Source organism: Maylandia zebra, linkage group LG11, assembly GCF_041146795.1.
Source record: "Maylandia zebra isolate NMK-2024a linkage group LG11, Mzebra_GT3a, whole genome shotgun sequence".
Classification (NCBI taxonomy): Eukaryota; Metazoa; Chordata; class Actinopteri; order Cichliformes; family Cichlidae; genus Maylandia; species Maylandia zebra.
In genome coordinates, this window is record NC_135177.1 from 19,634,943 (window position 1) to 19,656,756 (window position 21,814).

Here is a 21,814-nt window from a genome sequence, read left to right on the forward strand (position 1 = left end):
ATCTAAATGCTGTCATCTGTGTCTCAAAGTTTAACCCTTACGTGCGTAACCGGGTGTGTATCTTTGCTGCTGACGCGGCCGAAAACCTGATCTTCATCTTCAAAAGCGCTCAGGCGTCTGTGCTGAGGTCGGGGTTAAGGCGAATGTTAGGTTTAAAAACAATAAAAAGAAAGAAAGAAAGAAAGAAAGAAAGAAAGAAAGAAAGAAAGAAAGAAAGAAAGAAAGAAAGAAAGAAAGAAAGAAAGAAAGAAAGAAACCAAAAATAAATAAATAAAAAATAAAATAATATAATTGCAGGTATGCTTGGCCTGCGTAAAAATTGATATAATTGAGGGGTTTTCCACCCTGTAGCATGGCACTAATAGGCCTTCAGCCAGATAACCCCACTGGAACAATGAAAATCAGTGTATAAGAGGCTCAGCTCTTCCAGCATATCCAAAATAGTTCTGAGCAAAATTCCGTTTCAGTATTTTTCCTTTTCCACACGGCCAAAGATCGACTTCATAAACTCTTTCACTCATATAACCTACACGTTGAGACGTAGGCTATCTGTCATTTTGTGCCAGTGGTCACATGGCTTTGGCCCTCAGGAATGGATAGAGATGGATCCCCACGTCAGCTTGTACGTCTAAGGATTTCTGCTCCACCAGTCTGCCTCAAAGTGACTGGAGCGCAGCGTCGCGGAGGAACTATGCAAGGATTATTATAGGACGTTTTCAGCCACAGAATATGGATTTTGATGAACGGATCTCTGGCTCCAATATGTATTTACCGAGCTGCACTTACTACGTCTCCGGAGCAGAGTTCTCGGGTCTCCCTCATTATTTAACCCAGAGCCAGTCCTCTTGCCCCATGACATACTCCTACCAGTCCTCAGCTCTTCCACAGGTCCCATCCGTGAGAGATGTGGCTTTCAGAGACTATGGCATTGATACTTCAAGTAAATGGCACCACAGCAGGGGGAGCCTATCGCACTGCTTCGCTGAGGACATCGTGCACAGGGAAAGCTGGACGAGCCCGACCTCTCGGGGGGGAGAGATCCTGGTGAAAGGCAGCCCCAGCGCCAGCCACTGCAGCTCCTCCAACCCGACGCCCAGCTTCTATGGCAGCGTTGGCAGGAACGGGGTCCTGCCACAGGCGTTCGATCAGTTTTTCGACACTGCTTACGGGAGCGCAGAGAACGGCGCAACGCCGACGGCACACGCGACAGACACGGAGAGACACGCCAAAGCAAGCCCAGCTCCTGCGCACCCGGGCTCCGACACGGCGGAGAGCTGCAGCCCCAAGTCGTCTTCCGGCCACAGCGAGGAGAAGCAGAGCAAAAGCAGCAGTGAGTGAACCTGCTTAATGCACAGAGAAAAATCTTACGCCTTGCTCTTAAAGCTTTTTATATGCAGTTTTATAAGCACGTAAGGTTTATGGAGGGCCTGCAGATTTACCCTACAACAAAACTATGTTATAAACGACAAGATCACGTGCTTGGGATTGAAATTGGCCGTGAAGACTTTGGCGTTAAGCTGGTCTTCAAGATTTCCAACATGGCCTCTGTTTTTCCCCTTCATTTGTGCACTTGTATGGACTTTTATAATTACCTTGTAAAACATTTATATGCCAAATGTTAATTTTTATTTTCTTTTTTTTAAATACTACTGACATAACAGCCTAACAGCGACCTAGATATTTTAAACACACCACAGAGCCTCTGCATTGATTATAAGCCATTTTTGGATCATTTTAAGATTTAGCATTCTTGTTTATTCCGCGCAGTGCAAAGTGGAGTGCGTTGGGCGTTTAAATCTGACTCTGGACAAGAGTTTAGGCTTAACCCTGCTTCTTTGGATAAATATTTACAAATTCACTGGATTTGCAAGGCTTTAATGCACCAGCTGCTTTCCATGACAGCATTTACAGTGCTAAAGCTAAAATAACTGCTCTCTACCCACAGCGAGATCAATAGGGAACAGTAAAAGAATACCAGATACATGATACTCCCATGTGTCGTTTAGGCCTACGCCTTCAATCCCCAAAACAGCCAAGATGATCCCCCCCCCCCCTCACTTCACAGATTTCACTATCAATCCCAGCCTTTGTTTACAAGTCTTGATCCTGTAGGCCTGAGTGTAGGGGGAAGATACTTGAACTCCAAAGCTGGGGCTGCTTATCAGCGAGAAATACACTGGCGATCTCACGCGGGTGCAAAGGGGTCCATGTTAATCTTAAGTGACGATCTTTTGCCTTTTGTTGTCTTCCAGGTGGCCAGAGGACGCGCAAGAAGAGATGTCCATACTCCAAATATCAGATCAGGGAACTGGAAAGAGAGTTCTTCTTCAGTGTTTACATCAACAAAGAGAAGCGTCTGCAGCTTTCGCGGATGCTCAACCTGACAGATCGCCAGGTCAAGATTTGGTTCCAAAACAGAAGGATGAAGGAGAAGAAACTGAACAGAGACCGTTTACAGTACTACACCACGAACCCCCTGCTATAAAAAAAAACTGAACAAAGACAGCGGACACGCACCTCTCTCTTTTACACACACATCTATATCATTACCTGGACAGGAGGACGAGATTTTAAAGTGCCACTCTCCATCAATAATTATTTATACACCTTTAACACAATTTGCTCTATTATTATTATTATTATTATTATTATTATTATTATTAAGCTCGACAGATGTTAAAGTCTAATGGTTGCATGGGGGTGCTTGCGCAGAAAACCACGTCTGATTTCCCTTCATTTTATTTAATAATATACATCAAGATGCATTAAAAAAAATCCTATTTTGTTCCACTATATGATTAAAGTTTACTTGCGCACGCACGTGTATCTTTCTGTCCCCTTTAATGGATCTTGATTTGGCCCAATTTTAGCGCGAACACAGATCTTTTGCGGGCCGAAACTTTTGACTCCCCCCCCCCCCCCCCCCCCCCCCCCCCCGCCATCTTTTCAGTGTTCCAGTGCAAATACAAGAAGTCTGGGGATTTAAAAACGTTTTTTTTCTAGGTTTTGGAGTTACTAACAGACCCCCCTCCTGATTTTTGACACCACTGATAGTGATCAGCTGGTCGAAAAACGCTTGCCACGGCATTGCATACTTGTGGAATGAGTAAAGTCATAATCTGATACAAATTTGTTCCTCTCATGCACTTAAGTCTGAGATTCACTGATATTTAACATCTGCGCTTGACCCTACTACATGCGCTTTGTCGAGCCCTTGCTCGTAAAAGTTGGATTACTTTCCAAATTCGTCCAAAGGGCAAACCTCTGATAAAAGAGCCTCCAAAAGAAACATAATCCAATATTTTGTTTTAAATGCCAGCACGTGGGTCGTATCAGATGCATGATATGTAGGTCTGACGCTTTTTATTCCCTCGTGGCTGGAAATCAGATCCTCTGCAGTTATTATTTGATATCCGTTACAAGGCTTTCATTCATTTCTGGGAGGGGGATGTGGAAAAGCTTTTTTTTGACCTTACATTCCTATTAGGTCAATCTGAAACGATCTTGACACTTTAAAAAATCGCGTAGATCTAATTAAAAAACAAATGTATTTGTTTTCTCATGTGGCTCCACGAAGTGTTGTAGCTGTTACTGGACGCTCAAGTCAGCCTGTGTCAGCCTGAACCAGCAGTAGCACATGGGGTAAATAAAGACACGGAGAAACCCCAGACTGTGAGTACAGTCACCACCAACAGTATCATCATTTATTTATTATGTGGAGTGATTTAATCCAAAGACCTTACATAAGTATGTTAGTACATAAACAAGCTGGGAATCTTACAGGCAAATGGAGGTAACTGCACATGAAAAGATGGTAAAAAAGAAAAAGTGTTCAATGTGATTTTATAATCAGCACTAGGGCCCTGAAAACAACTTGAATAGCCTGTCATAAGCTAATAAGGGCCCTGTAGCCTTCCTTATACCGTGCATCCTGTGAGGCTCCCAGGAATGCCGCTTTGATTGCTGCACATCCTCCCAGTTGCTCCAGTAACTTGGCCATAAAACGCGGATTCGTCTGGAGCGTTTGGAGTGCAGTGCAATAAAGCGTCTGAGACCAAGGTTATTAACTGTGACTAAGGGCCTGAAAAACAACGGCTGGGAGCACTGAAACTTGTGTTCACGGACCTTTCCGGCCTCATTTGTATCAGCATCTTGCCGTGGTAGGAATATTCCGTTGGTGTTGCGTTCCAGTGTGGGCCTGTTGTGTTTGCCCACTGGGTGGCGCTCCTCAGATCAATGTCATTGCCGTGAATTGAGATATGAAGGAAGTTTGACTCGACGTTCAGCCGCTTTAAATATGTAACCACCTCAGGATTTTATTGTTAAGGTAGGCACAGACATACTGTCATATTCATTTCACAGTGACAGGGATGTATTTTTCTTTTTCCCCTTCTCTTCTTGTGATTTAAGAAAGTCTATTTCCCACAACATCCAGAATCATTTCTGTCTGCATATAACTGACCTGAAGATGTTTTATTGTATGTTATCATATAATAATAAGATTTCTGGAAAAGTTCCGCAAGAAAACTGCAGAAAATTTATTTCTGTGTATATTCAATTCAGCAGTTCTCAGGTTGAAATTGTGCAAAGTAATGGGCATATCTAATGCGCATGAAGAAATAAAATCTCAAAGGTTTATATTCCAAACAGTTTGTGGGTCACTAATTTTTACAACACCATACAGTTTTGTTTTATTTTTAAATGTAGATCATACTTCATTTAGTGGAAGAGGATTTGATCATCCTTGGATACACGCTATGGGATCAATACAAATCTTTTAAAAAGTGGAAGCCATGGTTCGTTTGGTTACTTTTGTTGTCCCTTTGTGCGTGCTTTTCATTCGATTTCTAACATTTATTTAATAAAGTCAGATAAATAAAAAGCCCCCTTTTTACACCTAAGTTTTATGTGAATAATAATATGAGGGAATGATAATAATCAGCTGACGCGCAGCACACACTTAGATCTGACGGGAAATAATCCAGAGGGGTTAATGGATATTCTCATTCATTCCAGCAAGACTGCTGCACGTTTGCCGCCATATAAAATGGCTGTATATAAACTGCAGCTCTGATTTCTAGACTTTATGGCTCCAGGCTTAAAGGGAGATAGACGTAACCGGTGTTGTATTTTAGGATAAACCCCACGATAAGCGACATTTTAGGCTGACCTAAATCTGTCGGCCACAAACCCAGCTTCTATTTTTATTTAAAGGCGTGCTTTAATGTATTATTTTTATTTGTATCTTTTATTTATTTATTTGCTTTTAACTCAACGCTTTTTGTTAACTAGTTTTAACTGACTTTGTCATGATATAAAAATGGAAAATAAAAATTAACTAAGATCCTCGATTTGCTTGCTTGGCCGGCCGACTGGGATATGATCCGTGTGTGGTTACCGGAGCACTTTTTTTTTAGAAGTAGTACTTGTTGTTTCCTGAGAAGTGAAATATCTTTATACATTTTGTTTATTTATTCTTTTATTTTAAATACTTAATACTTAACAGCATCTCTCTCTCCATATATATATATATATATATATATATATATATATATATATGAATATATGGAGAGAGAGATGCTGTTAAGTATTAAGTAAAAGTGGAGTATGTGCATATGGACCTTGGTGTTTCTGAAGAAGCAAGGAATAAATACGTGAGAAAATACGGCATCCCAGCGGTGGCGAACATAACAGTAGAATTAACAAGTTCCAATCTGTTAAATAAGAAACTACCTTCCTTGCAGTATTGCCACTATTAGGGGACGATTACGCAAATGCAGCTCCAGGGCATTGTTCAACTGTGGCGCCTTTACTTCAGTGTTCCTGCTCGCTGCCCTTATAAATGCTCAGCAGAGCATCTGCAATAAAAGTTGCCTTGTCGTGATATTTTAATCCATAATATTCACACCAAAACGTGACCTGAAGTTTTGGCATGAATGCGACAAAGTTGAGCAGCTGTCCACTCTGCTATTGGACAGTCCATGAGAAATTTTTAAAAGGTTCTGGCCAATAATATTAACAATCAGATGAGCACACGAAAGCTTAAGAGTCCCTGGACCAAAGAGTCACACACATTTTGGATCCTCGACGCATCCTGAGGCACCCCTAGAACCCCTCATTTTACAGTGCTGTAAAACTGGCCATAAAGCTATGCATTGTACATAATGGTTAGGGACAGCTTTCAACAACTGAGTTTTCAAATAGCAGTTGTTGTGCTGAACTTAAGGCAGGCACCTCGAGGCTTATAGGTGCAAGAGTTTAAGGAGATTTAAAGATTTTACTTAAACCCATCTGATACACCACTTTTCCCCCTCAAAGTTTCTCTTTACTTAGCCTAAAACAAAATATATGACACAGTGGAGATGCCTGATCGGGACTGGGAGGAGTCTGTAGTCGCCTGGTGTTTTAATTGGCTGCAGGCTACAGTGAGAAGCGTGAGTATCAGTAATTATTCAGCAATGTTTTGCACAAGAAATGTCAGCCAGAAAGGGCTATCTTCATCCACCGTCAAATTATACCACAGCGATGTCATGCCCCAACAACCAAGCTGGAAATTCCTTTTTTGTGGACTCCTTAATCAACGTGAGAACCGACAGCGGTTCGTATTACCAAAGTAACAGCGTGTACTTGCCACAGGCGTCGGAATATTCATATGGACTCTCCGGTGGCTCTTGTTTCACGGGGATCGGTAAGCGCAACGAGCCAACGACCCAAAGCGTGATCCCCTCTGCTGCTTCGTATGTTCAAGGAATGGAAACGTGGCTGGAAACGTCGAGATCCTGTCGGGTGGATCAGCCCAGCGCCCAGCATATGGCTCAGTGTTCATTCTCGCCGAGTATAAAAGAGGAGAGCGCTTACTGCCTTTATGAGTCTGATAAATGTCCTAAAGGAGCGACAGTAGATGACATATCCTACTCGAGCGCATCCTGCCCGGGTAGCGGCAACACGGTGCCAGTCCCCGGCTACTTCCGCCTGTCTCAGACATACACGTCCTCCAGGCTCTATCACGATGTCCAGCCAAACATGAATCACTTCACTCTGCAACGACCTGCCCGTTTGGACAGCCAAGCCTCCCAGCCGCCGGCCGCCTCGGCGGAGTCGGAGCATGGAGAGGGCCACGAGGAGGCGCCTGTCCCTGCGCCCTGCGCCCCGGCCAGAGGAGAGGACAGCCGCCTCTCCTCGGAAGGCTCGTCCTCTCCCGAACCAACTGAGACTTGCAGTACGGAGTGTCCAGAAAAGCTCGTAAAAGGTGAAGAGCTGGCATTAGCTGCAGAAATATGGCTAAAAAAAAAAGGAGATGCGATCATTGCTTTAAAACGTAAGATTTCTGACCGCACAAATACGCGAGGAAGATTGGTGCTTTTGGGGAACTGTCAGGCACTTAGAAGTTTATCAGAGAGGAAGAAAAATTAAACTTGGCTTATTTAAAGCAGAGATGCAGAGCTATTGTCTCTCTCAAAGGAAAAAAAACTAAACAAAAATCCCCCAAACCCCCAAAAAACAAAAACAAAAAAACAGTGATACGATGTTTTGGCTGTCAATATTAAAACAGACCTCGTGTATTTATTTTAACTGTTAATAATATAATTAACTGTTATTTAGGACACACCTTAGTTATATATATATACATATATATATATATATATATATATATATATATATATATATATATATATATATATATATATATATATATATATATATATATATATATAACTATATTTGCAATAAATATATATATTTGCAATAAATATATATAACATTTGCAATAAATATATATAACATTTGCAATAAATACGTATAGTTGATAAATTATTTGAGTGAACATTTTCATGTGTGGGCACTGGCATGTTTTGTTTATGTAATGTTATCCGTTCATGATTTCATGATTGTCACACCTGTTGCCTAATATTTGGCTGATTTTCATTGTAGGGGATGGAAAGATGGAAAGTACGGCTAATTGGCTCACAGCTAAGAGTGGTCGAAAGAAGCGTTGCCCCTACACCAAGCACCAGACTCTGGAGCTGGAGAAGGAGTTTCTCTTCAACATGTACTTGACTAGAGAGCGCCGTCTGGAGATCAGCCGTAGCGTGCACCTCACTGACAGGCAAGTCAAAATCTGGTTCCAAAACAGGAGGATGAAACTGAAAAAAATGAGCCGGGAAAACAGGATCCGAGAGCTCTCCAGCAGCTTCAGTTTCTCATGAGACTGTGCGTCTTTGGCGCCCTCCTTCATCCATGCCAAGGACGCCTGTGCAGACCCCACACCCAACTGTGAGAATGAAAATAGGATCCTACTGCTAACTTATTGATTGTTGGTCTTTTTTGAATGATTTTTGTTTTCATGTCTGGTTTAATTTGTCGTGTTTGTATTTATAAATAGTTACATTTGTAACGCTGATCAGCTGAAAATGCTCTGAATGTGACCACAGTGTTTCAGAGCTTCAGGCTTGTACATATTCTTTATTCAACCTGAGTGAACCATTGGAATTTGCATGCTGGACCTTGGGGAAACTTGTGTTCCAGTTACATGTAGGTATTTGTGTGAGTGCTAAAGAAGCCCAGAGATTTGATTAATATTTGCACATTTTGCTGGTCAAATGAATAAAACCCATCCATGCAACTGCAGCCTTCTTATTTCATTCACAAAACCAGAGCAGGAGCTGCGGGTTGTTAAAATTTTAAAGCTGGCACCGGTACAGCGCAAATGCATTTGTGCTCTTTGTACTTTAAATTGGGTTTTTTTTACACTTTTACTGCGTGACGTTCTTCACGGTTTAGGCCTTCGGCAGATGCCTGTTACTTCGTTGTTTTTGTCCTTGACATTATATCTAAATGTGCCACACAAAGCGTGGAATAACAGTGACTCCTTTGATTGCGATTTTCTGAACTATCTGAAATTGTTATTACGTTAGGTTTTCTTGCATTCAATTTTTTAAATAGTAAAATCCATAATCTAGACGCCTAAGCAATAACGCACTCTGACTAATTTGACGAAAAGCAGCTCCAAATGGGGGGCTATAAAGCCGTTTTGGTGCATGATATCAACTTGTGGTTGCTAACTGCCTGTACACTGAGTTCTTCGCCTTTGGAAATTTCTAAAATTGTTACTAGTAATAAAACAGGCTACACCTAAGCAAAATTTCACACTTAAAAAGAAAGAAAGAAAAGAAATCAAAAACCCCAGAAGAGGAGAGCGGGCTGTGGAGTGGTTTAGGTAGTCTCATGTTGTTGGGCTATATTATTTCTCCCACAACACAAAACTGCCTTGATTACCTCAGTAAAACTCGTCACATCATGAAAAGTGAATCGCTCTTAATTACTAATTGCATTTATTAATTGCTCGGCGCACACTGCTTCAGAGGCATAAAAGGTATTATTCCAAAAAGTGCAATAATGTGTTTTATGGCTTTGCGCAAAGGGGATAGACCACTTTTTTCCCCTTCTTTTTGGTTATAAAGCCAAGTCCACATGACTACACTTTGGGATTTAAAAAATAATAAAAAGAAACACCAAGTTTTAACCACGTCCATAATTTTAAGGTCACCGCTCTGTATGATTGTGAGTACATGTGTGTAAAATAGCAGTGTTGGAAGCAGGAATATGAAAGAATTCGCAGTGGTATGCGTCCTGGAGAGGGGGAAAGGACAGACAAGGCCTCGGTTATGATCATTGCAGTCTGCCAGTTACCTCCAAATGCCGGATGCGTCTGCCTGAGCCAGAGAAAGGACACAAAGGCTGAGCTTTATTGGTGATATTTAGCTTAGACAGCCAGGTTGTAACCTTAAGAAAAACAACCCAATTGCCCGTGATAAAAGGGGCCTGGTATATGGCACCCAAATAACCTCATCCCACTTTCCGTTTTAGATTGCCTTCAAAGTGGACCCACAGACACGCAGACGCAACTATGTGCGTTTTGGAAACTGTCCCAGAATGTTTAAATCTTCCAAAGCCTGGTGATTCTTTAATGACGTGTTTGCTGCTTTTGTATATATAAAAAAGTAAAATCTTGACATATTTTATCTGCCGCTACCACGAGCCTAATTTTTGTACATATTAGAAGTTTTATAGAGGTCATTAAAGTATTACAGTCTGTTTTTTTGATGGGGGGTAAATAACCCTATGATGCTTTTTTATGAATACATACATGCATACATATATATATATATACATATATATATATATATTCAGCTGAAGACCTTGTTTGATGTTTTTACAAATGGATACTTTAAAGGATTATTACCCCCGTCCCTATTTACAGCTAGATTTGATTACACTAACATACGCTCTCTTGACAAAATTCATAACGTTTATTGCTTATAAACGAAATAGTTCCCAATAAAAGCGCGGGGATTTGCTATTAAAATATGGTGGGGGAAAATGGTGGCCATTTAGCCGAGCGCTAGGCTGATTTATTATTTATTGTTCTGTCCCACGGTCACGTGTTTGGGGCGCCCTATCCAGTCTTGGGCAAGGTTCAACTTACTGGACGCATTGAGTTTCTAGCTGGCGCAAGACAGCAGCAGCTTATCATGCAATGAAACGTTTTTTTCTAAACGCTGCAGGACTGTAGAGTGCCGTTTTCTGACTTTGCGTCTTTGCAATGTCGACTTTGGGGACCAGTTATTACATTGACTCGCGCATTCTTCCCGAGCAGGAGGATATGGCACCGAGGTATTCCTCGTCAGCCGCAGGGGTGGAGCAGGCGGTGGTCACCGAATATGGCGGACAGGAGTCTTGCCCACTGCAGGCGAAATCTTCTATTTTTGGTGGCTCTTGGAGTGCCATCTCGGCCCACACTCCAAACACGACCGCTCCGACATATATACATCACCCTTACCCGAGTGGGGACAGCGATGGCATGTTTACGCGCTCTTGGGCGCTGGATCCGGTCTCTGCGTCCCTGTGTTTGACGGGATTACCATCGACAGGCATGCACTATGAGATAAAACCGGAACCCCTGATTGGGACTGCGGAATGCACAACTTTGGAGACGCACACGCATCTTTTGTCTGACACTGAAAACGGTGCGTCTCTAGTGGAGATTCCCTGCGAAACTGCGTCTAAAGCCACTGAAGATAATCCGTCAGTAGAGGAAAAAAGGAAGGTGGATCCAAGTAAGCAATGCAGGGTTTGGATTTTTATTATTGTCACTCGATGTAAACATTTAGATAGCATAAGCAAAAGGGTTTAATTTTTCGCGAATGTGGAGGATTTGTTTTGAATGCCATTGGCTTGTATCATCTTGAAAACGCGTATGACGCTATTATAAGAGTGCATTGTTTCAAAGGTACGGAGACATAGCGGTCTCCTAGCTGATTAACATCATATCCAAAATAAATAAATAAATAAAATAATAAATAAGGTGACTATGACCCTAATATTCACGTCAGATTCTGCGCATTTTTCCAAATTCGGCAGAAATATTGCCAGAGAAAAACCTCAAAATTGCCTCTCATCAGACAAAAAAGAATGTCTCTAAAGAAAAAAGTCATACTGTGCGTAAAACGAATAAGCAGGACTTGTTTTATTTTTGTTTTGTTTTGTTAATTTTACACTAATCTCGATAGTGTTAACTCTCTTGTCTCATGGTTTCCAGATAACCCGTCATCCAACTGGCTTCACGCAAAGCCCACCAGAAAAAAACGTTGCCCGTATACAAAGCATCAAATCCTCGAACTGGAAAAGGAGTTTCTGTTTAACATGTACCTTCCCCGGGATCGTAGATACGAGATAGCGAGACTGTTGAATTTGACCGAGAGACAGGTAAAAATCTGGTTTCAGAACCGCAGGATGAAGATGAAGAAAGAAAACAAAGACCGGCGAAGAGACAGTTAACTGTTTTCATTTTTTCTTTGTTTTTTCTTGGACAGACCTGGGATTAGAGCCTGGTTGGGAGGGGAGGGGTAAGGGGTTGAAAGGGAAAACTGGTGTCTGTCCTTAATGTTCCTGTAACACATGTTGTTGTAAAGTTAGTGCTGTTGAAACAATGCTGGGTGTTTTTTTTCTTATAATATTGAGAGGAACAAGTGTTTTATGAGAACTTAGATGTGTTGTACTGCCGCACACAGATAGCTACCTTAGGCCATTTGTTATTTGCATGGATCTGTTGACTACCTGAATGTCTTTCAGCTACCTATTTGCATTATTTAAGTTATTGTTTTGGTAACTTGATATTGTTTTTTTAATAGTAAGATTTTGATGCATTTGTGAACATACTGCGCACACGGAAAATACCTCATCGTTCTTGATTTAACCTAAAATAAAGTGTAGTTTGTGTAGCATTAAAGAAAAGTAGTAATGTGATGTCATTTTTGTATTTAATTTCTCCCAACAATAATACACAAATATAAACCAACATTTAAATTCCTAAATGGTGCTAGAGGATTTTGTTTTTAAATGCTCCTTTGTTTCGATCGTGAAATGTTTTCAAATCCTTTTTTATCTTTTCTTTTTTCTCTTTTGAAGTTAAAGCTTTTGCTTCTGTTATATACAAATTAAATGAAGTGGGGGAAATGTTTTATTGCAGGAAGAAAACGATAAAAATAGACTTTTACTACAAGTTCTGGGCTGTAACCATCGAGCTTTATGGCGCAAACAACCCAAATGAACCACCGAAACTTCCCAAGCTAAGGTTTGCCAAGTTAGCCATTCTCTCTCTCTCTCTCTCTCTCTCTCTCTCTCTCTCTCTCTCTCTCTCTCTCTCTCTCTCTCTCTCTCTTTAACTCAAAAAAGTCCTATGCCAAGGCCTGCTGGTATAAATTTGTATTTTAATAATTATCTATGTATTGCAATTAAAAAAGCTACTCTTACGGACGAGCGAGAAATCTTTAAGATATGGTCAGCATTTGATAATAGTCCTTCTCTGCTTATTAAACTGAATATTTATTACAAAGCAGTAAAACGGTCACAATTACGTAAATTGTCCTTAATCCTTAAATCCTTAAAAAAAGAAAGAAAGAAAAAGGAAAAACAAAATAAAAGCGTTCGACTGCAAACAGCAGAGGCCTACCTGTATCTAAGAGAAAGTTAAAAGAGATTATTGTTCCACTTTAGTATTGTACGTGATTTTATTTTTCTTATTTGTCTGCAGGATACTGTGGGCCAATAGTCAGATATGTAATATTTGTCCATTTGCACACACACACACACACACACACACACACACACACACACACACACACACACACACACACACACACACACACACACACACACAAGGGGTGGGGGGTGCAAATGGTTCTGTTTTAAAACGTCTAATTACTTTACAGCCACCCGCCAACAATTAGACCGTCTCGGTCAAAAAAGCTTGTTGTTTTGTCACTACAGCAGACACACTATTGCAGCATGTCTGACAAACTGAGGAATCTGCCAATAAAAATGACCGTTTATAAAAATAACATTGAATGACCAAACAGATTTTTCTTTCTGGTAAAGCTGACTATTTTAATTTACACTTAAACAAATAAACGGGGTCAAACACTGTGCTGGTGATGGTGTTGAAGCTCCATGCTTTGGTGAATGCTGCTGCTCTCTGACCACCAGCAGGTGGAGGCAGCGGCTAATCTGAAGAACAGTGCTCAAAAAGGATGATGCGTTCATGATGATGCGACTAAACACCACTCCCCACCGATTTCAGACCTCTACTTCATAAATATGAATATCTAACCCATGTTTCAGCTTCATTTATGATTATTTTACTCATATCATGCTTTAAAAATTGTTATATAGTTAAAAACAGACTTTGTTATTCACCAATTTTGACCTGTTTAGTCTGGTTTGAGAAAAATATAGCAAATATGAAGGGGTTATCTCATGAATCCAGCCCATGTACAGTTTAAAAGATTATTTACACATACGGCTTTATCTCATGCAACAAAAATGAAAGTAAAAGGCTGGTTACACTCAAAATCAAGCCTACATATTTTTATTTTGTCACTCAGCAGTAGTACTAGGATGCTTTAAATAATATATGTAAGAAAAATCTCGATCATCTGTCATCATGCCATTTATTTGTATAGAGAAGCAGTTAGCCCCAAGATCTAATTTGCGTATTATTTCCTCAACTGTGCTAGCTTGTGTGGGTGTGGGATGCTCTTGAATGTAATGGAACTAAGTGCCCTGTAGTGTTCAAAATCATTCAATCATGCAAATCAAGCTCAGGTTTAGATCCTGTGGCACCATCCGCACCACAAACCTCTGTTCAGGATCGATGCCTGGAGATATCTGTGAGTAGCATTTAGTTCCATTATGTTCAAAAGAAGGCGGGCGTCTCTGTAGCTCACACCAAAAATAATCTAGATGGATAAATAGCACTACTGAGCAGGGGAAAGCTCACATTTGATTTTTGCTGTGACCTCCCCCTTTATTCCTGCACTCACATGCCTACAGATAATTTACACCAAAATGCTCCACCGATCATGATTACTGCCACATGATTAAGTTTGTCTCGGGAGCATGGCCGTTAGCTTATGTCTCATGATAGACTTGAGGTCCTGAAAAACCGAGAGTAGGCTCCTCTTCTTTCACTACAGTTCCTCCATTTCTCCCTCTGTCACCTGAAACGGTCATCCATGTGTAGATCAGTATGTGTCTTTATCAGTTTGTGAGGTGGAAGAAGGGATACTTTGAGGACAAATTCAAAAACATAAACATTATGCATATGCTGTTTTACTGCGCTGTTATGGCATCTGTGAACTCTCCTTAAGACACAAGAAAACACTGTTGTGTGCAAATGGCCGAAGGTTCCAGTCTGATCCTCATGAATGTTAGGCTGGATAGTTTCAGTGCAAACAGCCATGCCGGGAGTCCTGCTGCAGAAAAACAAAGTTCCTTAGACGTTGTTTGCCGTGACCTTTGGTGACCCCTATACATCAAACCTCATGACACCAGCAGTGGCAGAGGAGGCTGTAAGTCAAATCTGGAATAGAAGTTCAGAGGAGTAAAGTCGTGAGCACATGGGAATCTGTTCCATCCACTTATCCTCAGTGCCAGTAGCCTGTTGTTTTGGACAAATCCCAAAGAGAACGTGGAAAGTGAGGTTAACTTTGTAATATGTGTCTGGGTTAGCAGAAGCCCAAACATTTTGCAGATATAATGGATTGACCTACGAGGCGAACCATGGAAAAAACCTTAGATTTATCGTGTCTTCAGGGGAAAGACTCTTTCTTTAAAGCTTATGCTTACCGGCCATTTGTTCTCAGCAGTCTCACATCAGTTTGCATCAAAACCTCCCTCATGTACATTTTTCCTTTCACGTGGGGTGTGATTAAGCAGAGATAGCCCACTTGAGTCTGGCTGTCTCCTAAAAGTGGGTTATAGGTGGGAGAGGTGTCATCTTACTGGGAAGCACAGGAAACGCTTCAAACCTTATATCTATATATCTATATCTATAAATATATATATGAATAAAGCTGGTCGTATATATATGTATATATACGACCAGCTTTATTCATGAACGCCATTTATTTATTTGCTTTCATCACCAAAAATGGAATTTTATGAGATTTCATTTATTTATTTATTTTCACATGTCGACTTAGAGGGAAAAATAATGTTTGATTTGCAGGCCTATAGTGCGCCTGGAGTATCTGTCAAATCTTCCCATGAATCCAGGCGGCTCAATAAATAAAAGCGTAATATGAAAATGCTGTCGTCGTGAACGCTGCTTTGTTTCCAGGACACACACACACACACACACACACACACACACACACACACACACACACACACACACACACACACACACACACACACACACACACACACACAGGCTCAACCCTAAATGTGTTTTCCAGAGTATTATAGCTACTGTGCGCCTTGAATGCACCCATGCAATTTCGTTTTAAGTGTCCTCTCGCAGGGAGAGCATGCTGTGATATGATGCAGCGCAAACGACAAAAAGATGCAGCAAACACTCAGGCCTCTCCACCATTCCAAATCACCTTTATTTTACACACATGATTATACCATTATTATAATTATTAAATATATTTTTCACGCTTAAAAACAAACAAATAATAAAATAAAATCCAAAACAAAAGCACATGGACACGCTGTAATTTTTCAGCTACTAAAAATTTCTATTTTTTAATACGTTTAATATCACGGTATCTGTCTGAAAACAGAATATGTGCTGAATGAAATATATCCCCTTTAAAACAACGCATTAGTGTTTCGCCCCCTTGCCTTCCAGATGTCTCTCGTTGTTTCAGAACAGACGGGAAACGTGCCACTCCGGTTCACGTCCACGGATCATCCTCTTCTCGTCTGCCGTTCAGGACAAGCAACATAAAATAAAACAAAAAAAAAAAACGACTTCAGGTCGTCAAAGATCTGTACACGGATAACAGCATCGATTCAAATTTTGTAGCAGTACGAAATGTGAAATATATTCACGTTTTCAGCTCTCAGTATTTATAATATGATCAAATATTGCTGGGGGTTATATTTTGAACAGGGCTCTGTTCTTTCGTTTCCAAAAAATGTGTCAGAATAAGTAAACAGCGTCTTTAAGTGCTTTAAAATTATGATGTGCAAATTAAGATAAATAAATAAATGGCAGAATGACGTGATTTATTCAGACAGGTATTATTAGGCAGCTATTTTCAGAAAGAGAATTAACCGCCATTACGTCGAATTCGTTTAATTTTTGTACCTTCTTAAATTTATTTCTAAGTCACCAACGTTTAATTTAGTTTTCTTTTAGCAAAGACATGTTAAAGTATATTTTATGATTTTATTCTACTACAAGATCTCATGTCTCATATTCAGGACGCACTTTTACAAACAATAATAAACCGTTTTACGCTATGAGGATATATAAAATCACTTCTATGCGTAAAAGCAGAATTATTCCAGAAAGCAGGCCACACAAAGACTTTGTCTACATGGTTCCTGCCAGAGAGATAGGTATGGCAGTGAATGGGATTTCTACTGAATGCCAACACCCACTCACCTCAGCAAACAATTGATCCTATGCACAAAAAAAAGAAAGAAAAAAGAAGAAGAAGCTCCGTTTTCGTTTCTATACCATCCACCCAGTCAAGTCTTCTCTTCTTTCTTTCTATGCCAGAAATGTCCTTTCTGAGATCAAAAAAAGTGAGGGGGTCAGAGTTACGTCTGGATTTATCGTTTATTATCAAATAACAGAGCAAAAAGCTTTGTGCGCAAAGCCCATGCGTCTCATCCCTGCTTTTAAAGAAATCCCGACCTTTCTAAATTGAAAACTCATCCTGCAGCTCACAGAGAGGTCGTCCTCTTCCTGGCCACATATGATCCAAGGGAGTGTTAGATGGTTTAAATGTGTTCTTAGGGCAGGGAGCTGTCAGACCTTTTGGCGAGAAAGATTGATCACGCACGGGCTACCAGGGCTCTTTGTTTAGAGCCTGAGCAATAAACAGCCATCAGATCCCCACCTTTCCTAAGCTTCACAGTGCAGTGGCAAATCATTTCTGCTCTCCCCTATGTTATAACCAATAATGCTGAAATGTATGGATGCCGGCTAAGGTCAACATTATCCCAATAGGTGATATAAAATGAACGAAATTGGACGAGGGGAAGGGAGCAATAAACTGTAAAACGGTGACAAATGCACGTTAAATTACCAAGATGCTTTCTTACCTTGACACAGACACACAAACACACTTCAAATAATTTATACATCACATTTTTATTTAGACTTTAAATCTAACGCTGCCAATCAAAGGTTAAATAATTTGGGGATTAAAATGTAATCGATGCAAAATCAGACTAAAATATGAAAATTAATTTGTCTCTTTTCTCTCTCTCTCTCTCTGTAGTTTGGGCGGTGGGGGAGGGGAGGACATGTTGCTGTGTCTGGTGCTGCCTTTCCTTTCCTTTCCTTTCCTTTCCTTTCCTTTTCTAGTCAATCCTCAAGAAACTCTCAAGATTAACGTCTCGGCCAGAGATAACGACTGTGGGCGTCTTGGTATTATGAGGCACAAATGTGACTGCTGCAATGATTTGCGGCGCGCCATGCTGGAAATAAATGCCCATAAACACTCGTGAACTGCAAGCTCGCACGGGCGCGCGCTCCCGTGGCAGACGTGCACGGCTTTGTGGTGCATTTTCGGGGTGCTGTAAGGTGGGAGTGGGGGGGCGGTTAGGCAGTGGTGGACAAACTGAGAAGAGGAGGGAAAAAATGTGTAAATAAAGCAACCCCTACCCCCGGAATGAGGCGTTACCTCTCAGACTTTCTCGATCAATCATAGGGGACAGTGGCTTCTTTTGATAAAAAACCCAAATTGTCATTGGGCAGATGCAATCATGTGACAAGCAGCACGGTCTAATTCCGACCATGTCCTCCTGAAAGCAATAGTTTATGGCAGAGGTCTCCCTATGACTATAACCAGTTAAGTAGTTTATCAAAAAGAAACCTCGCAAACATATATTTATATATAGAGAGATATATTTTATCTTTATAATTCTTCCCTCCTCTGAATACCCCCGAGCTTTCCGAGACAAGCAGGAGGAGATGAATTACGAATTTGGGCGAGAAAGTGGTTTTATCAACAGCCAGCCGTCGCTCGCTGAGTGCCTGACATCTTTCACTAACCCTGTCGGTGATGCATTTCAAAGTTCATCAATCAAGAGCTCAGCGCTTTCACAGTCGACACTGATTCCTCCTCCTTTTGAGCAGACCATCCCCGGCCTGAACCCGAGCGTCCACCCACGCCACAGCCGCTCCAAGCAGGCTCAGAAGGGCTTCAGCCCGCTACAGGCTGTGTCCCTACCCCCGGAGTACCCGTGGATGAAGGAGAAAAAAAGCATCAAGAGGAACCAGGCTGCTTCTGCTTCTTCATCTTCTTCTGCTCCTGCTGCTGCTCCTGCTGCGACGACGGATGACTCCTCGCCACTCTACTTCTCCCCCCAAGGCAAGACATGATGATTAATAACCTCCATGTAAAAAAGGCTCCTTATTGTCTGAGGATTCTCCCTCTGCAAGTAGCTCCATCCTGGGGCCTTGTGCAGCGTGGGCGTCCCTTCTGAGCCAGTCTAGGATTTTGATTTAAGTATTCTTAATCTCATCAAGTAACGCACTGACTTGTGATGCAGTGTAAGAGTGCTAATGTTTGACAGTAATGGAGAGTGATAGATTATTCTTACACGGGCCAGCAGCTGGCATGTTCATTAATCTTCACCCTCCGTCCTGTCTTGTCCACGCAGACCCATCATATTCTGCCTGGGGCCCATAAATCTTCCCAGTCCTGGTGTTTGCTTGCCACAAGTTTCACCCCATAGCGCTTTTTCTCCCCTCCAAACACACCCCTGTTACGAATGTTTTAAATTATTATATTTGCAGTGGATTTTCTATTAATAATTTATTTAAATTGTTTATTTATTTTAGGTTCACCTGACACACCAGAGAGTGGTGCTGGCGATGGAGGGCCATCAAGGAGGCTGAGGACTGCGTACACCAACACCCAACTTCTGGAGCTGGAGAAGGAGTTTCATTTTAACAAATACCTGTGCAGACCGAGGCGAGTGGAAATAGCTGCTTTGCTGGATTTAACGGAGAAGCAGGTGAAAGTGTGGTTTCAGAACAGGCGGATGAAGCACAAGAGGCAGACTCACAGCAAGGAAAACAGGGACAGCGAGGGGAAATACGCCTGCCTGGACGACGGGCCGGAGGACGAGTTGGAGCAGGCTACAGAGGGCAGCGCCGCCGGGACGCTCTTTGAGAGGGAGAGGTATTTCCACCAGAATACGTTGACTTCACAAGACTGTCAGAACGCACACAATGGAGAGAGCCAAAGCCCAACTGTTACCCCTCTGACCAGCAATGAGAAAAATCTGAAACATTTTCCAAACCCGTCAGCCATTGTGCCCATCTGCGTGTCCACAATAGGCCCGAACAATGACGATTCCCCGGACCTGGACGCCTCATTTCGGGATTTCCAAGTTTTCTCATCCTCGCCCTCTTTCTCACCGAGTTTGTCAGAATCAGCTCAAAGTCCCCTGCCTTTACCCTGCGAGACTTTCGACCTCTTCTCAGAAACACTCACAACAATCGACCTGCAAAACCTGAGTTATTGAAATGTTTCGACTTTGGTATTTGTAACTCAGACGGTTGTGCTCTATAGTTTAGGGCGTCAGGGTGGAAATTTTTAATAGATGAGGTAAGTTAAAGCGAAATAAGCAAAGCTTTTTTTCTTTTTTTTGTTGTTGCCTGTATGGACTGTTAAAGTAGGCTGGTAGAAGACACAGTGCACATTTATTTTTATATGGATTTGGACTATAATTGAGCACAATATTTTTATTGAAATAAAATTTTACATTGATTGAACTCAGATGCGTTTTGGGTTTTTTTCTCACTATATGCCCACAATAAGCAACTCTAGAGAGCTTATTGATTTTACCTCAATAAATGAAAATTATTAAGAGCATCAGCCATAAAATGAAATGAATTCTCAAAAATGAGAAAAAACAATATAAGCTGTTAATATAAAATGATTATTTTACCATTAAATTAATTAGCCTGTGAATGCACTGAACACATATAAACTAAAATTAAAATAGAAGCTGTATAAATGTGTAATTTTTGTTGCTGTATTACATTTTTATGTTCATAGATTGTGCTGAGAGAATTTCTCCAGCGTGGCCGTGGGTCTGGTAGCATATAGTCCACAAAAAGACACACACAAAAAGGAGCACTGCGAGAGATTCATTGCCTCTCCATACTTAAACGCAGAAAAAGAAAATTTGCTGTGTGAATTGCCTGCTAGGAGTCCCAGGCCAAAAGCTATGACTTTTCCTGGCTTTCTAATTACGTTTTATTGCCTATAAAACTCACAGGACTGAGGGTGCTTGTTTATAGCCCGAGCCGCAAATGTAATACAATCTCTTTGAATTAAGACGTGCGCCTTGCCCCATTGTGGTTTTCAAAACTTTTTATGATGTAAAATTAAGTAGGACTCATTCAAAGCAGCAGACGTAAGGCATTTTTTCCAAATTGATATATAAATTTATGTAACTGAGCCTATAAATTAATTGGATGATGTAACTATAAAACGGATTCGACTGCGAACAATGGTCACATATCAGTCAAACGGCTGAAGGTATTTATGTATATAAACCGTTTATTATTATTTTTTTAGTAAATCATCATGAAATTGAGGTAAATTTATGTTGGTCTGGATCAAAGGCAGTTCGACCCCGTTTAATGCTAAAGGAATTTCTCACACCGACCAGTTGATCCTCTGCTCGACTTAAAGACGCTTTTTCCACAAGGGCCCCCCCTCCATCCAACTCCCATTTTTCATATACATTATTTACTGTTTAGAATTAAAAAAAAATGTTTGGTGAAAAACCAAAGTCATTCTTCGGTGCTATATAAAATTAACCACCACAGTGATTAATAATTCTGAAAACAGTCCCCAGGCGGCAGATATTCATTTATATGCTCAGTGTACTTGCACACACACACACACACACACACACACACACACACACACACACACACACACACACACACACACACACACACACACACTCACTCTGCGTTTTCGACCGCACGCTAAGCGCCTCATAGCATTAATAAAAACGAATGTGAGGTGAGGCGGTGAACTGCTCGTCCTCCTGAAAATGGTTCAAAGTGATGCTGATTCTGCATGTTTTGAGAACAAGGACAAAATCGTGAAAGCCTAATATTAAACCCAGTAGGCCCAGAAGCAGTCGGACGTGGACTCATAACTGTAGATCCAGTGTTAACCAAGCAACACCTCCTTTTCTAAAAGCACAACAATGGTCCACATGATCATCTCCCACCTTTAATTTTACACTCACCAAATAA

The 21,814-nt window shown here is 41.1% G+C and overlaps 4 protein-coding genes across 4 annotated transcripts; all 4 read left to right on the forward strand.

The window, feature by feature from the left end:
- Positions 1-441: 441 nt before the first annotated feature.
- Positions 442-2,833, forward strand: hoxa11b (homeobox A11b). Its single transcript, XM_004541483.4, has 2 exons — positions 442-1,330; positions 2,253-2,833. Exons 1-2 carry the CDS (start codon positions 730-732, stop codon positions 2,483-2,485), a joined length of 834 nt encoding a protein of 277 aa, XP_004541540.1. The 5' UTR covers positions 442-729; the 3' UTR covers positions 2,486-2,833.
- Positions 2,834-6,426: 3,593 nt separating this feature from the next.
- hoxa10b (homeobox A10b) lies at positions 6,427-8,605 on the forward strand. The gene is made up of 2 exons (XM_004541482.4): positions 6,427-7,249; positions 7,933-8,605. The coding sequence occupies exons 1-2, from the start codon at positions 6,475-6,477 to the stop codon at positions 8,205-8,207; spliced, it is 1,050 nt and encodes a 349-aa protein (XP_004541539.2). The 5' UTR covers positions 6,427-6,474; the 3' UTR covers positions 8,208-8,605.
- A 1,777-nt stretch (positions 8,606-10,382) lies between these two features.
- hoxa9b (homeobox A9b) lies at positions 10,383-12,284 on the forward strand. The gene is made up of 2 exons (XM_004541481.4): positions 10,383-11,117; positions 11,600-12,284. Exons 1-2 carry the CDS (start codon positions 10,604-10,606, stop codon positions 11,836-11,838), a joined length of 753 nt encoding a protein of 250 aa, XP_004541538.3. The 5' UTR covers positions 10,383-10,603; the 3' UTR covers positions 11,839-12,284.
- Positions 12,285-18,360: 6,076 nt separating this feature from the next.
- hoxa2b (homeobox A2b) lies at positions 18,361-20,263 on the forward strand. Its single transcript, XM_076889588.1, has 2 exons — positions 18,361-18,896; positions 19,370-20,263. The coding sequence occupies exons 1-2, from the start codon at positions 18,497-18,499 to the stop codon at positions 20,056-20,058; spliced, it is 1,089 nt and encodes a 362-aa protein (XP_076745703.1). The 5' UTR covers positions 18,361-18,496; the 3' UTR covers positions 20,059-20,263.
- The last annotated feature ends 1,551 nt before the right edge of the window (positions 20,264-21,814 follow it).